At 43.4% G+C, this 16,622-nt stretch overlaps 1 protein-coding gene across 1 annotated transcript; it reads left to right on the top strand.

Moving 5' to 3' along the window:
* The first annotated feature begins 5,886 nt into the window (after window positions 1-5,886).
* Window positions 5,887-16,382, top strand: NEK2 (NIMA related kinase 2). Its single transcript, XM_006198743.4, has 8 exons — window positions 5,887-6,107; window positions 6,876-7,093; window positions 7,370-7,610; window positions 9,416-9,498; window positions 10,248-10,374; window positions 11,405-11,624; window positions 13,045-13,170; window positions 15,892-16,382. Exons 1-8 carry the CDS (start codon window positions 6,012-6,014, stop codon window positions 16,113-16,115), a joined length of 1,335 nt encoding a protein of 444 aa, XP_006198805.1. The 5' UTR covers window positions 5,887-6,011; the 3' UTR covers window positions 16,116-16,382.
* The last annotated feature ends 240 nt before the right edge of the window (window positions 16,383-16,622 follow it).

The following is a 16,622-nucleotide window of genomic DNA, read 5'->3' as shown; positions in this document are numbered from 1 at the left end:
GGGAACCTGGCGTAGATGTGTGCTGTGAAGAACCACAAGCTCCTATGGGTGACATGTCATGAGTGTGCTATGTGACGTCAGCTGCAAGCTGATGTCATGGGAGTGGTGACAATGAGGCCAGGAACCCCTCTGGGACAGGTCACCCATTCTCCTGGGGCACAGAGCTAAGGTGCAAATGGGCAGAAAGTTGCCCTGGAAGACTGCCCAGGGTTGTCCACACACACGCTGTGTCTACCCTCCCTCCCCATCTGGTCCAGCTGCAACCCCCGCAGGCAGGCCTCTACCCTACTTGACTTGCAAATACTCTTAGGGCGGTCACCTATACTCTCCAAATGACCAAATCCATTTTTCATTTCTGTTTTTCCCTTATGTGCTCTTTCTGCAACATCCCACTCCGTGGACCACTTCCATATTCTTAAAATCACCTTCTCTTCTGGAATCTAGGTTAGAAATTATTTCTGTATTGCCTCCTGCCTCTTTGGTCGCATTTTTTTTTATTGATTCATAATCATTTTACAGTGTTGTGTCAAATTCCAGTGTTCAGCACAATTTTTCAGTCATTCATGGACATATACACACTCACTGTCACATTTTTTTCTCTGTGATTTATCATAACATTTTGTGTATATTTCCCTGTGCTATGGTCACATTTCTTGGTCTCCTTTGCTGACTTCTTCTTCTCAGCCCAGTATTAACTCCTACCTTTCTTCCCATCTGCTCTCTCACTCTGCCACTCTTGGGGCACATTCATCCTCACACCTGGCTTCTGCCACCACTTCTACTCCCAGCTCTGGCTCCAGCCTAGACCCCTCTGCTGAGATTTTGTATCCAACTGCCCATTGGCCAGCTCCCTCATAGGTCCTTGGGCTCAGCATGTTCTCAGTGCCCCCACCCAAACCTGCTCCTCCTCCGGCATCTCCTCCTGCAGTGAGGGACACCACCATCCATCTGGTCACTCAAACCAGTTGTCCTCCCTGCTTCCCCTGTGTGCATGGTTACCACATCTCATCTAAGCTACCTCCCAAACAATTCTGGACTCCCTCCCTGTGCCTCATTCCTGTGGCCATTGCCTTCATTCAGCCAGTGTCGTTTCCCGCCAGGTTGCTACCATAGCCTCCCACGCCATATTCCTGTCCCCCCACAGTCATTCTCTACCTTGTTGCCAGAGTGATATTTCTAGAGCACTATCTGGTAAAGTTGGTCTGCTCAAAGCTTCCACTGGGACTCCAGCACCTTTGGAGGATTGCCTCAGCTCCTGGGTCATCTTGCTCCCTTGTCTGACCACCTATCTCACAAGGTAACCACATGAACCCTTTGGTCCATGAACCTGCAGGCCCCTGCATGCCTCTGTGCTTTTACCCACAGTTCCCGCTCTCCTCATTCTAATTCATCCTTTAGCTGTAGCTCAAGGTCACCCCATCCAGGAACATTTGCCCTGACCCACGCCCCCTGCCAGCCCTATCAGAGCCTGGCTCCTCCCTCTGAGTTCCCTTGACATAATCAGAGAGATTATCACACTGAAGAGGGATGGATGGCTGATTTACACCTGTCTCACCTTTCTGGGGGGACTTCTTTGAGGTCAAGGACGGATCTTTTTATTTATCTCCAGCGCCTGTCACTCAATAAATGTTGCTGATAAAAGTCAAGAATGAAGAGAAGGGATGTTGAGAAAGCTAACGCAGATGTAGCGACTTAATAAAAACTGTCACCTGAGGTCAAACCAAAGGCTAAGCAGACCAGTGTTCTGGCTCTGACAGCAGTTCTGGTGAGGTTTCAGGAGAGAGAATCACAACATGTGAAGCTGGAAGGGTCAGTAAAGGTTATCTAATTCAATACCCTCACTTTACAGGACGCAGAGAGGTGAAGTGGACTCCCTAGGTCACAAAACACAACTGCACAAACCTAAGTTCCTGGACCTCATGCCCGCTGCTCCTACAGTTTCACTGTGCTGCCCCCCGAAGGGGAAAGTAGGAGTGTTCTCTAAATGTTCCTGAAGCCCAAACTGAGATTTGCTTTAATGTTCTTCTTAACGGATTTATATTATCAATATTCTTAGAGATTTGATAATACAAATCCTCAATTTACAAATATCTTAGAAAAACATGTAACATTTGTTAATGGCTCTCTCTGTCTGAAAGTTTATCCTAGTATTGAACAGAAGTCAGCCTTCCCCTAACTTGTACCCTTGGATGCAAGTATGACACTAGCCTTCTTTAAAATCTGATGGAGCTCATAACTAACCACAATATGGTTTCAAAATTAAATTTCTTTTCATTATATTCTCCCATCAGCTGCCTGCCATTAAATCCGAAGCTGTCTCTTAGTTTGCATCTTGTCCTTCTGTTTATATTAAGTGATGGGTCGCTATTAGGGTCAGTCTCCGTAACACTTCATTCTTTCTTTTAGAACATGGTTATTTATTGAGCACGTACCATGTCGTGTGCCTTTCTTTGACATTATTTAGCTTCTGATCTAAACAGTCTCTCTCTCATTTGGGGGGAGGGATTTCTAGAAATCTTTAGTAAGCACTTTAAAGAATATCCATAATCCCTAATTTCAAATTGCTCCAAGTAATCTTGGAGATAAGATACAAAACATCTATGCAAATTTCAGAGTGATAAGATTTGAGGGTAGGCTGTGCAGATGTACTGGCTCCTCCTTTATTATGTGGTGATTTACAGCCCTCTAGTGGGTCTTTAATGTAACATAAATAGGGAAGCTAAGGGCAATGGAGTATATATAATGGCTTGTTTTTGCTAGTACGTTCTTTCAATGTACAAATGCAAACTGAGTACCTACTATGTTCCAGGCATGTTTTAGATGCTGGAGATACTGCAGTGAACAAACACAACAAAATCACATGCATTAATCACTTAAGAAGAAGAGAACAGTGAGTAGAACAAATGTGGGGTGAAGCCCAGGAGCTTGATTTTGGACATGGTAAGTTGGAGGTGCCCATTAATCTTCCAAGGAGCTTCTCTGAAAAATGAGTTGGTGTTTCTGGGAACACCTGTAGAGTGCTGTGAGAAGGGAACATAGACATAGTGCAAATAATCTATTTATTTGAGATTTTACCACATTTAAATGCAAACGGACAACAGTGAGAATATTTAGCAAGAAAATTGTGAAGACAGTGAATTAGACCCTGGGCATGGGAGTCTCGTTATACAAGCCTCCACCCCACCCTTGTGGTCATCTCTTAGTTCTCTCTTTCAGTGTAATCTTCTCTGTTTCCTTCTCAGCTGTTTGCTTAGTTCTTCCCACAATCTGTAATGGGTGAATTTCCCCGTGGGCAACTACCTCCTCCACCTCCAGTGCACGTCAGTCCTACTCACTGGGGTATTTTCAGCACCTGGCAGGGCCTCAATTTACAGTTGTTGAAGGATGAGGTTTTAATTTAGTAGGTCAGATAAGGCAGTTATACATGAGAAGCTAGTAATACAGACTGGTATTATTATATGTGCATTCCCCAGGGCCCATTTTAAATGAATCAAGAAAACAGCTAATGGCTCTTTTACGAGATCACCCTGGGTTGAAGGCAGCAAAGGTAATTTTCAGGGAAGGAACTGGGCTTGAGATGAGCCTTAAAGAACGGGTGGAATATGAAGGAAGGAGAGGGAAGGGGTGTTTCCTCTAAAGTGTTCCTGATTGACATCCACATGCTCTTCAGCCACCAGCCACCATGTCTAGTGATCACTGCTAGGCTATCCTGCCTCCCACCCCCACCCAATGATAGGGGCAAACTGGACAGTTACTAGGGTGGTAATGCGCTAGCTATGTCACACTTTATCATCTTTGCTTCTTTTTAAAATGAACATCCAGCCTATTAATGCCTATCATTATATCTGGCCCATTAAAAAGTTCTCAATAAATATTTGTTGAATGAACATATGTGCCTGGGAGCCACTCTCCACACTCTTGGGATGGTTCTTTTCCCCACCATTTAGTCTCTGCCATAGGCTACTGAAACATGAGTACTTGAGGAATCATCCAAATTCTCATTTAATTATAAATAAGCTGCTTTCTCATTTTCATTTAACAAAGATTTATTGCGTGTTTCTTTTATTACAGGACTTACGCTGGCTACAAAGAGCTTGGAATTGAGCTACCGTGAGACCCATGAAAACAAATAATGATGAAGAATAAGGGTTGATTTATATACAAAATGGTCTATGAACACTGTAGATGGAGGAATTAAAGGCTTCCCAGAGTATAGGAGAGAAAGTTGGCATTAAATCTTAAAAGACAAGCTGTGTCTTCTAGACAGACCTGATCAAGGGTAGGGGAGTAAATAAGGGAGTGGGGTGGACAGTTTTCTAGACAAATGGGATAACAGGTGCCAAGCTGGTGCCAGGAGGGAGCTGAGAGAGTGTGCTGGGTTTGGGGAATTTGAGCAAAACCTAAGAGCATAAGACTGGCCAGAGAGAATGTACAGGACTGGATTTGAGGCAGGCCAGCAAAAGAGCTCTATGATGTCAATCTTTAAGAGATACTAAAATTAAAAAATATAAAGCTAATTAACCCAGCCACTTGTGACTCCTTATATAACTTTTGAAACCTAAACTGGTTCCATTCCCTTGAGGTAAGACAATGTCCTTGAATGTTACTTTAAAAATCTCCTGGCCGGCAATTCCAATTACATTGTATTCGGTGCATGTAAAAAGTTCTGTATTTTGAACATAAAGAGGTTTGTAATTCTTATTAATAGAAAATCAAGTTCCTTTCAATCCCACGCTGAACATATTTAAAGAAAATTGACCTATTTATGTATTGCCAAATTATTAGCCTTCTGGTAATGTACAAATTCCTCCATCCACCCCTGGATAGAGGTCTCCAGGTCCCCTCTCCCAGGTAAAAACGAGACTGTTCCATCTGGCTGGGTGAGCTGAAAATGCTGGTTTCTGTGGTGTCCAGATAAGGTTGCATTCAATGAAGTATTGTCAATTAATTATGGGTTTGGCACCCGAGATAACCTATTTGGCAGTCTTTTCTAATAAAAAAATTTTTTTGTAGAAGTCTTAAAGGTAAATCTGACCATCTCTGCCTTAGAGTCACCATATTTTCCTGGGTATTTCAAAACATCAGAGATTTCAGAACATCACAGACTGCTAAATTCCACCTTGAGGTTTTGTACACATCCTCTGCATGTTAAATAGGCCTTTTATACTTTGGTGTTCAAAAATATAGTCCTTCTGTGACGACAACCCCCTAAAGACATGTGCCAACTCTAAACCATTACTATGAATATCCAATGTTTTTGCACTGATTCCTCTCTTCCTGGCTGTTGCACCTAAAGCAAATAATAGAATCTTTCTGTGCTTCCGTTTCTTCATGGGAAATAACACTAATTCCTGCTTTATCGACGAGACAATAAATGTAAAGTGCTTAGCACAGTCCTACAAGACAATCAGCACACATTTGCGCATCCTTCAGCGAGGGAGCATTCTTTTCATCTCAGTACTCAGCTTTCACTCAGTCTTCAGGGTGACCCCGCCCAGGCTCAGGGTACGGGAACCTGAAAGACGAGGGCGGGTGCAGAGTGTGTAGTGTGAGGTCAGAGTGCAAAGGTCAGAAGGCAGTTGGTTGAGGCAGTATGTAAAAAAAGTCTGAGGAGAGGTCTCTGGACTTCAGTTACCTTGGTGACCTCAGCCAGAGGGACAGGGTCGCGGAGAGCAACCACCGCCGCCACTTTCCATCCCCCGCCCTCCCTGTGGGTTTAGTCCCGCCCCTTTCTCCCTTGAGGTCGGAAGCTGACGCAGACACGAACGCCGACGCGGTTGCCTAGCGACACACTTTTCCCAAGATGCCCAGGGTGTAGTGTTGTGCTTTGTAGCCAATCAGGGAGGCGAAGCGGCCTTACTGCGGGCCAATAGAGTGAGAGCCCGGCGCCCGCGACGGTTAAACGGGGCTGAAGTCCTGGGTGGCCGGGCGTTGTGGTTGGAGGTCTCCAAGACCGTGGCTGCAGCTGCGCGGCGGCGGTGCGACCTGCAGGAGGCCTGCGCGGCCCGGCCATGCCGACTCGGGCGGAGGACTACGAGGTGCTGTACACCATTGGCACCGGCTCCTACGGCCGCTGCCAGAAGATCCGGAGGAAGAGCGACGGCAAGGTGAGCGCGGGCCCGGTCCCAGTCTCCGCCCCTGCCGCGGTTTCGCCAGCCGTGGCGGGAGCGCCCTCTGCCGCCGAAGGGAAGCGAGGGGCCTGGGATTGTGGGTCTCGAAGGCAGGGTGCCCAGAAGAGTCAGCCATCTCCCCCAGGTCTGTGTCTGTTTTGGGTCGCTCAAGGAATGAGAGATTGCGTCCTTTAAAAAAATTTTTTGTGAATCTGTCCTTAATTCTTAAGTTAAATTAATAGACCTCTCAGAGAAGAGAAAGGGGAAGGAGCATCAGAACCTGGAGCTTTTCTGTCTTGCAGTCAGAACCATTATAATACGGATTATTCAGATTGTTGGATTCATATTTACCACTGTGTGTAGGTAGACCTTACACAGAAAGAAACGGTGGAGAGGAAACTGGCTCTGGTAGAGGGATCTCTACTAAGATCTGTCACCCTGGAATAGCTCAACTGGTAGGAATGGTCAGGAACTTTGACTACCTCTGCTCCAGCTTTGACCAAAGTACCTTACCTCAGCCTTCCACTAAGCACCTGAGGGTTGGGGGTTGGGGGTTGGGGGAGGCCTGATACCTCATCCCCTTCTTTTGCATCATTTACCGCTTAAAAATTAGGGGAAGATTATGGAAATAAACTCAGGGATCCTTAAGTTCATTGAACTAAATTAGGTGATAATGACTGATCTATTTACTAGAAAAGTAATTTTTTTAAAATGCGTTTGTTTTTGAGTACGAGTTCATTTACACCTTGGAAATTCTTATTTCAGATATTAGTTTGGAAAGAACTTGACTATGGCTCCATGACAGAAGCTGAGAAACAAATGCTTGTTTCTGAAGTGAATTTGCTCCGTGAGCTGAAGCATCCAAACATCGTCCGATACTATGATAGAATTATTGACCGGACCAACACAACACTGTACATTGTAATGGAATATTGCGAAGGGGGGGACCTGGCTAGTGTAATTTCAAAGGGAACCAAGGAAAGGTAAATGAATCTTTTAAATGGGCCTAGTTTTGTTTCTGTTAAGCATCCTGTTTAGGATCAGGGACAAAGTACTCAGTGATGTGGAAGAGTGTTCTTTTGTTTGTTTAGTGGGTCTGCAGTAATTTAGAAAATCCCTGGTAAATCAGCACCTGTATTTTGTATGAAAATAATTTATTTCCCTATGTGTACACTTTGAAAATTAGGTGACTCTCATCATCTCATCTCTGTAATGGTTTTATTCAGAAATTACATACTGTGAAACTGCTTTGATTTCAGACAGTACTTAGATGAAGAGTTTGTTCTTCGAGTGATGACCCAGTTGACTCTGGCCCTAAAGGAATGTCACAGACGAAGCGATGGTGGTCATACTGTGCTGCATCGGGATCTGAAACCAGCCAATGTTTTCCTGGATGGCAAGCAAAATGTCAAGCTTGGAGACTTTGGGCTAGCTAGAATATTAAACCACGATACAAGTTTTGCAAAAACATTTGTTGGCACACCTTATTACATGTCTCCTGTAAGTATTTCAGAATTTAGATACTTTTAAAACATCTTAATGCTGAGTATTCAGCTGTGAGAGAATTGAACTTTTTTTGTTTGTTTGTTTAGTAATATCCAATAGCCAAGTATTAACAATACTGTTTTGTTTTAAATTTATATTTTTGTGAATGGACCACCAGACTATTAAATTCCTCTATCAGCAATACAAGTCAGGCTTTCACTGAGTGACTACCAAGTGCTAGACTCTGGGATTACAAAGATGAAATAGCTTTTGCCTCTGCCCTCAAGAGCAGCATTTCCCAAAGGGCCATAGGTCCTGGACACCAGCTGGGCCTCATCTGGAGCGATTGTTTAAAATGCAGAGTCCTGGACCCCAAATCCAATGAATTTGGATCCCTGGACAGGTCCTTGCAGTCAATTTTTGTTTGTTTGTTTATTCCCCACCACTTTTTATTTTGGACTCTGTATTTTAACAGACTCTAGATAATTCTTGTGCTTGGAGATTCAGGGCTCAGGAGGCTCCCTCACTTCAGAGAACGTGTTTTTGCAGTGTTAACTTTGTGTGCTTGTTCTTTTTTATTGCCTTTTCCTACAGTGGAGCTGCAGAGTCCACCCACTTACCATTTCCTCTATTGCTGGATATTTTGTTTCCAAAATGTCTCACCATTCTGAGAGCTGCTATGCATATCTTTGTAGGAATTATTCTTTCTTCCTTTTTGGTCACTTCCTTGGTGTACAGCTCCCAAAATGAAATTGCTGAGTCAAAGGGTATGAACAGTTTATGACTTTCGAGTGGCTTTTGGAAAGCTCGAAGAAATAAATGTTGTATATGAAATATGAGCAGATAAGGATGGAGAGAAATTTATTTTTTTTTAGCAGTTCACAGACATTTCCAGGATTTTCTAAATCTTTTTTGGTCATGTTAACTAACTTGAATACAGTATAAAACTTAGTAAATTAATGATTTTGTTTCTGGCTTAGATTAGACATGGCCAGAACGGTCATTTTCTCACGGGATCAGATTCCAAAATAAAAAGCCTTTGACATAAAGGAAGATTATCCAGAGGTGATTCTTGGAAAATTTGAAACCTGCGCAATTCTTTTGTTCCTTTTCCCTTCTGTCCTTGTAATTAGATCAGTTCAGCCTTCCCTAAGGCATTGATTGTCAGGATGTGGACCAGACTCACCTGTTAGACTTTAAAACACTAGGAATCCACTTGAAGGTTTTGGTACAGTACTTGCCTCTGTGCCCTTTGTTGAGAATAAGAGCTACCGGGAACTGTTGTTACTGTAAGAGTTGGGGGAAGGCAAAGAGTTAATCTGTGAAATGAGAGTATTAGTAACTGCTGTGGTACATACAGTGGACTAAGGGAAAATATGTAAATGACTCAATTAGCCATTTATGTCTATATCCAATTAAATGTGGACTGGATGTTATTCTAGAATTTTCTCTCATTCTTTTAAATGGAGTTTCTAGATTATGAATTCCTTGAGGTTAGAGGGTAGAGGTCTCTCATGTTCACCTTTGAATTGCCGATGCCTTACCTATAGTAAAACAAGACAGGCTTGAATGAAAAATAAGTGAATGGATTATATGTGACAAAGTATGTTAGGATGAGGTCATTGCCTTTTTTCCATTATAAATTTGAAGATAAAGCATAAAGTACTATCTTTTGTTGTGATAAAAGATCTGACGTAAGTAGAATCAGCCTTTTGTATTTGAAGTTTTTGTTACAAATATAAAACATAAAATGTTTTTAAGTTTTAAAACAAAATAAACTTTTAACTCCTACTTTCTTACCTTTCTTTCCCCTTAATAAGGAACAAATGAATCGCATGTCTTACAATGAGAAATCGGACATCTGGTCACTGGGTTGTTTGCTGTATGAATTGTGTGCATTAATGTAAGTACGATGAAGACAGATTTTTAGTCTGAGGTTTATGCTTAAAGAGATTTGTCACCTTTCACCGGATTCAGCTTTTTGAGTGTCCATATACATTCAAGTCCGAAAGAATCATACTTTGGATTAAAATTAAGATAGATGGACAGGTTAAAAAATTATTTACAAATTAATGAATAGTATAACCCCTGAGGCTGGACCTTAACTTGTTCAAGCTTCCAGCCTGGGTAAGTACTTCCCTCTTAGCCTGATGCTTAGCTCGAGGGGAGAGCGCATGGGTCAGGCCTATGGAAGAAATGAAATAAAGATCTAGAGAAGAAGTCTGGGAATTTGGACAGGAAAGAGTTCTAATTCTTTCTCTCTCTCTCTTTTTTTTTTTCCCTTCTAAACTATTCTGTAGAACAGTGGTTCTTAACCAGGGAAGGGGACTTTTGCCCCCCAATTTTGCCTCCCTCCCATGGGTCATTTGACAATGTCTGTAGACAGTTTAGTTGTCACAACTAGGGATGGCTACTGGCATCTGGCTGATTGCATCTAGCGATGCTGCAGAACATACTAACGATGCACAGTACAGCCCCCATAAGAAAGGATTACATGACTCCCAATGTCAGTTGTGCCAAGGTTGGAAAACTTAGCTATAGAAGAAGATCCCAGAAGTAGAAACAGATACGAACTGGATCTTAAATTCTGCTTTTAATTTAGTTCCTATTGTGTGTTTTCATTTTTACATTAAAAAAAAACTTTTCCCCCAGGCCCCCATTTACAGCTTTCAACCAAAAAGAACTAGCTGGGAAGATCAGAGAAGGCAAATTCAGACGAATTCCATATCGTTACTCTGATGAATTAAACGACCTTATTACCAGGATGTTAAATTTAAAGGTAAAGTTTATAAGATTATATATCGTATGTTTCTATCTCTCAGTTAAATTTTGCAGTATAAGCTCTCATAGAGCAATGAGCCTGAAGAAACATTAGCTGTATTTCCTTAGCTAAATCTGCTCTGTTAACAAGTGAGAACATGTATACTTGGCACATTGCTGGCCTACCTTCTGCGCTTTCTTTATGTCTTCTCCCACTCTGCCAGGCTGACAGATGGTTGGTAGCAAGGAAAGACTGCAGAAAGGATCTAAATCCTCAGTTTCTCTTGTCCTTGCCTACCTCAAAGTGGCAGGTGCTACAGGAAGGGGCCAGAAATAATAAGACCATATTACTCTGATTCTAGCTTCAGTTGAGAGATTAGAGACCATTAGAGATGGAGATGGTGGGCGGAGGGGGGGCTAAAAGGAATAGAGGGGAAATAACTCAAAGAGATTTTGTGGAAGGAATCTGGCCATGAGAAGGGGCAGGAGATGTCCTAGGGATTAGGCTGACATAAGAGTAGTGTTCAGTGCTGTGGGAGTTCAAAGAGAAGGAAGCGGGTGAAGTAAGAGGGTTGAAGGTCGGCGAGAGTCTCCTGCTTAATGCAGTTTAGAGATGCGAGGGCAGTACTTGCCCTGAAGCAGACCAGACCATACGGATGGCTGCCAAACACAGCACAGGGACTGAGCCTTCTTGGGTTGAAAGGGGAACAAAGATAAGTTAAAATCTGCTTTACTTTGTGGACCCAGAACCTCATGAGTAAAAGCCACCAGTGAACTTATTTTTTGGGTGTTAAAGACCCATGTATTTTGGGGGGAGGCTGGGTGAAGGGGATGAGTTGTGTGGTGATGGGTGGTAACTGGACTTGTGGTGGTGGTCACTCTGCAGTGTGTACAGGTGTTGAACTATAATGCTCTGCAACTAAAAAGACCCATCCCTAAAGGAGTCTTTCTTTTCCTTGGAAATAGATGCCGTTTTAAACGTAACTGCTCTTCTGGATGAGTGTTCCATGATGAGCTCTGCCTGTAACACTGAGTGTTTCTTCCCCCAGGATTACCACCGACCTTCTGTTGAAGAAATTCTCGAGAGTCCTTTGATAGCGGACTTGGTTGTGGAAGAGCAGAGAAGAAATCCTGAGAGAAGAGGGCGACGAGTAGGAGAACCAGAAAAGCAGCAGGAGCCCAGCCCTGCGCTGAGTGAGCTGAGACTGAAGGAGGTGCAGTTGCAGGAGCGGGAGCGAGCCCTCCGAGCGAGGGAGGAGAGGCTGGAGCGTGAGTCTGCGTGGGGGCGCGGAGAGCTCCGGGAAGCTTGCTCTGACGTCTGGGAAGATCTGTCTGAACAGAGGATCTTACGTGTGTGTTCTGTTAGAACACTTTTATAAATACTTGCGATACCAAAACACGTAAATCAAGCTTGTCGGCCCCTTCGTGTTGGGCCATTTTGAGATCAGTCGCCGCCCTTACGTTGCTGGGCACCGACTCTGACAGCCCAGCATGGTCACCCTTCCTCTCCTGCACTTACTCTTTTCTTCATCTTCTTTAATATACATGCCCTGAGGTTCTCGCCTTGTAAAGGAATGCCTGAGAGTTTGCAGCCTTCCAGAATAAAAACCATCACTTCTCCCTTCTGATAGGGCTGCTCCACCACAGTCTGGGACAAAATCCCTACCGTATGTGAGGCTAGATGTGTTCAGGCAACTCAGCGGAGAATGTGGGTACAAGATACTTAAATACTCCAATGGGTATTGTTGGATTGGCTGCTGATTTGATGTTGGAAGTCTGTCTCCTCCACTTAAGTGCGAGTTGCTACCCAGGGTTTAGAATTCTGCAGGGCAGCCGAGCGGTGAGGCTGTGGAGGGAAGAGAGGTGGGCCGTGACTGTCCCCTTCTGCCCCAGCGTCTCACCTGTTCACTTCTGCACCTTGATGCCCAGTGCAGACTGCATAAATGTTCTCCTATCTAAATGTCCTTGTACAGCGTCCAGGTGCGTTCACCAGCGTTTTACTTCCTGGTGGTAACTGTCTGCCCCCATGAGAGGCACTCTCTGTAGGAGGCACAGCCTGTGCTTACCTGAAACTCTTCTTTTTGTCTCTTCTGTCAAAAGAAGTCTAAAAACAAACAAACAAAAAACCCAAACAACCAAAACCTTTTTATTAAAACTTTCCCTGATGTTTTGTAATTTCATATGGCAGCTGAAATCTGAACTCTCTGAATGCTGGGCCTTGAATAAATGATAGCTTTTGTTACTATTCTAAGGAAGTACCACCTAACTGAGCTGTGGTTTTCCCCCTTCTATTTGGGTGCTGTCATTGACACAGAAGGAAGAGGGTTTGTACTGTGCGGCCGGGAAACACCCAGAAAATGAACTGTTGCCCCTTTTCAGTGGAGAGCAGGGATGGCAGTACCTCTTTGTTTTCCCCCATGAGTTACTCCCACATGACCAGAGCTTGAAGCTGACTTTGTACTTGTGCTTAAACCAGTCCTCGGGAGAAAACCTGAGACAATGTACAATTGCTAAAACACTGCGCTGTGAAACGGGAACAGTCATTACCCTTCACAGAACAGGACTCGTCGGCAGTCGGACATGCTAGCCTAGTGATGAGGCAAAGTGATGCGATGATCAGATGTGAATTGTTTTATACCCAGAGCCACCTGTTAATTTCTTACTTTCTTGTTCCGTTCCCTCTTTAAAGAAAAGGAACGTGAGCTTTGCGTTCGTGAGAGACTGGCAGAGAACAAACTGGCCAGAGCAGAAAGTCTGTTGAAGAACTACAGCCTGCTGAGGGACCAGAAGTTCCTGTCTCTGGCGGGGAGCCCAGGTATGAGAACCAGCTCAGTGAGCAGAAGCTCGTGCCACAAATGAGGATGTGGGCACTAGTGTTGCCCCCAGGGTGACTTTGATAGCCCTTTCAATTTACAGAGTCTCGAATTTTAAGATGGAGTTTGTTGAATATATGTGTTGCAATGGAGGTAAGAATTCTGTTCTAGCAATAACTGACTTACTGGGTTTGGAGACCTGAGGCAACAAGTCAGGATAAATTCATCTTTGGTTTTATTTACTTTATCAAGCTACATGTTCAGTATTCTCTATTTTTAAAAATTAGGTCATTTTTCACAAAATGCTGTGCATTTCAGATTTTTCTCTGGGTATATTATCAAAACTTTACATTCCTCTCCATTTTCAAGTGAAAATCCTAGCATTTTACTGTTGCCACATGACCAAATAACACTTCCACATCCTTTATAGAAGGTATGATGAACCAACTGTGGGATAGGCCATCACTTTTGGATCTTTGCTATTCAAATTGAAATAGGTATATGTCAAAATGTGATTGTTTAAAAAAATGTGATTGTTTAATATCTACATACACTCTGCTCTCAGTGATGGAAGTAAATACCTTTTTTCTCAATATTGCTGTCTACCATTTCAGTATTTTTATAATATTTCAGCTTTTCTTTGATTCCACACTGCCATCCATAAAGATGAACTAGACTTAGATCACGATCACCATGATAGAGTGAAGTGGTATTTTTATCTGGGCGAGTTTCATGCATCAAACCCATTGCTGAGAATTAGCGAAGGCCCTGTTGGGGACGGCTCTTCAGTTAAAGAGTTTATTTACATCTTGCCGGGAGAGTCTTTGAGCAAAGGGTGAAAAGAGCTAGAGAAGGATGATGTGTTTCACTTTTTTGAAGAATCTACCTGTATGCAAATCATGGCACATAATTAAAATGAGCTGTAGGAATAGAGTGTCCATTGTGGGCAGGAGATATTTAAAGAAAGTACTGAGCTTGTCAGAGCCCTAAGATAGCCATCAGAGCAGTGGGGAGGGGGTGCCCTTGTGACCTCAGGACAGTTGGAACCATCCTCTCCCCATCCTCAGAAATGAGGGAAATAACATAGATGGAGATCGTCCCAGGGAGGAACAGCATCTTTTCTAAAGCTCTCCTCGGTCTATTTAGTGACTTTTCTTCTACTTGATGGAATACTAATTCTTTTTCTAAACACTCTTCCTTCTTATAAAACTCTCTTATTAGTAAGATTTACGTTTACAAATGTGTAGGTGTTTGTGGTAACGAAGGTGGATCTATTTGAAACAATGGAGTTAAGGCCCAAAAGCAGTCTCCTAAAATGCTCTGCAGGGAAACCTTGTGCGAAACAGGAAGTCGAGACAGTCAGGAGCCAGTGCTTCTCTGTGCAGCCTGCTCCTTCCTCGGGGCCTTTCCATTTCCTTGGCCTGGAACATTCTCTGGACAGTCCCGTGGCTTCTTACGTCCTCGTTCTCATCAGGTCTCTGCTCAGAAGGCACCTTGCTATGAGGCTTTATCACTGCAAACACCCCCAGCACCTCTGTCTCCCTTTCTCAGTGTTACTTCCTCCCACAGCACATACCAGCCTCAAATACTCCCCATATGTACTGTTTATTTGTTTATGGTCTATCTCCTCCTACCACAGTGGGGCCTTTGTTTGGTCCACAATGGACCATACAATGAGCTCAGTAAGTCTTTGAACCAGTTTCCTTTCCATGAACACAAAGGAGAAGCAGAAAGGTTCTGGGATTCAGACCTGCAAGTCCCCAACCCCCAAACAGTTCTGTCAGTAGCTAGAAGTGTAGCCACTTGAAGGAAAATTTTTTCTTCACGTTAAAAGCACAATTCACATTTTTCACTCATTGTTAACTTGATTTACTTTTACCCTGCTGAATTTGCTTAGGTTCCTTTTGAAACAAGTTTCTGGTCAGTTAAGCTGCTCTGAAGTAAGTGTCCTTGAATATTCCTCTAAAACTGTAGGTGCTGTCTGTGAGAAAGAGCTGCTTCCATACTGTTCTGGAGTCGTGTTCTGGGTAGAACGGCACTTGTTTTCAGGAATAGAGATAAATAACATTGATTCCCAGGAGTTCTAGATTGTGGCCTGTCATCCTTAGTGCATTTACCCTTCAGAGGAGAGTTGATTGTTAAGAGAATAAAACATACGTTCCTTGATTTTTGGCTATGAGTTAAAACACTGATTGATTTCTACCAACCTCATGTCCCTAACCTGTTATAAAAGAGACAACAGGTCCAAAATGGAGCCACTTGTCACCAAACCAAGACTTAATACCTAACTTACTTACAGTTTCAGCCTCTCCCAGGAGTGGAATCTTAAACCAGTCAATATGGAATTACCTGGTCAGCACCAGAGGGGTCATCTGCCTGATAGACCCCTGCTTTCCCCTAAATTAATGTGACCTTGCCACAACCAGTCTGCTCTTTGCTAGTGTAACTTTCTCATCCCACCCCCTTCTGCCTATGAAAGCTCCTTTCTCTCTGCTGGATGGGAAGCTGCCTGATTCATGAATTGCTGAATAAAGCCAGTAAGATCTTTAACTTTTACTCAGTTGAATTTTGTTTAACACATCTCTGTCCCAGAGAGAATGAGACAGGTGCCCAGATTTCAAATGTGAAACTGACAGTAAATATTTTCATAAGTTTGGTAAGTAAGGAGGAACTGAACTCCTCTTCTTGTAACTCAAAACCCTTTTTCTTCTTTCTTTCTCAAGAACTTTTTGATCTTCCATCTTCAATAATGAAGAAGAAAGTTCATTTCAGTGGGGAGAGTAAAGAGAACGTCATGAGTGAGAATTCTGAGAGTCAGCTCACTTCCAAGTCCAAGTGCAAAGACCTGAAAAAAAGGCTGCATGCCGCTCAGCTTCGTGCTCAAGCCCTGTCCGACATTGAAAAGAATTACCAGCTGAAAAGCAGACAGATCCTGGGCATGCGCTAGCCTGGCCGCGGGACGCAGCCCTCCGGAGAGCCGCGCCCAGCTGCTGCGGCCACAGACGCAGTTCCGTGCGCCGTGCCTTCGCCTGTAGTACGCGAGATGCTTGGGTCTTACTCTTGCTGTTCTTCAGCAACAACTGTACAAAATGTCTACGCCTTTCATTTTTAAAGAACATTTTATTGAAAGAATGACACTTGCTCGGCCAGTTGGGCTTTTGATCCTGTGTGTGGTTACTACTGGAACACGAACTGTTATATTCTAAATGGTGGGGGGGGGGATCATACGAGGAGAAAATATTTACCCAGGAGCAGCACTTACTGGGAAGTTTAAGACTGAGTGGTGTGCTTGTAACTGTCGTGTCTAGATTAAAGTCTGAGGTTTTAAATGTTCTTGAGCTTAGAGAAGACCTAATTGGATACAAATTGGTCATGAATACCTTGACATCTAGCTTATAAATATCCCCTTGCTCTGTAGTGTAAATCTGTCACCTTTTGTGAAAATTCATCACTG

This window comes from Vicugna pacos, chromosome 23 (assembly GCF_048564905.1).
Source record: "Vicugna pacos chromosome 23, VicPac4, whole genome shotgun sequence".
Lineage (NCBI taxonomy): Eukaryota > Metazoa > Chordata > Mammalia > Artiodactyla > Camelidae > Vicugna > Vicugna pacos.
Note: the sequence above shows the minus strand (reverse complement) of the source record. Positions and strands in the feature narration are given on the sequence as shown.

Bases quoted from the DNA above. Each gene is read 5' to 3' on its own strand.
- NEK2 (XM_006198743.4), top strand. From the start codon at position 6,012: ATGCCGACTCGGGCGGAGGACTACGAGGTGCTGTACACCATTGGCACC. The intron at 6,108-6,875 runs GTGAGCGCGGGC...TTCTTATTTCAG, and splicing joins GGAGGAAGAGCGACGGCAAG to ATATTAGTTTGGAAAGAACT. The intron at 10,375-11,404 runs GTAAAGTTTATA...TTCTTCCCCCAG, and splicing joins CCAGGATGTTAAATTTAAAG to GATTACCACCGACCTTCTGT.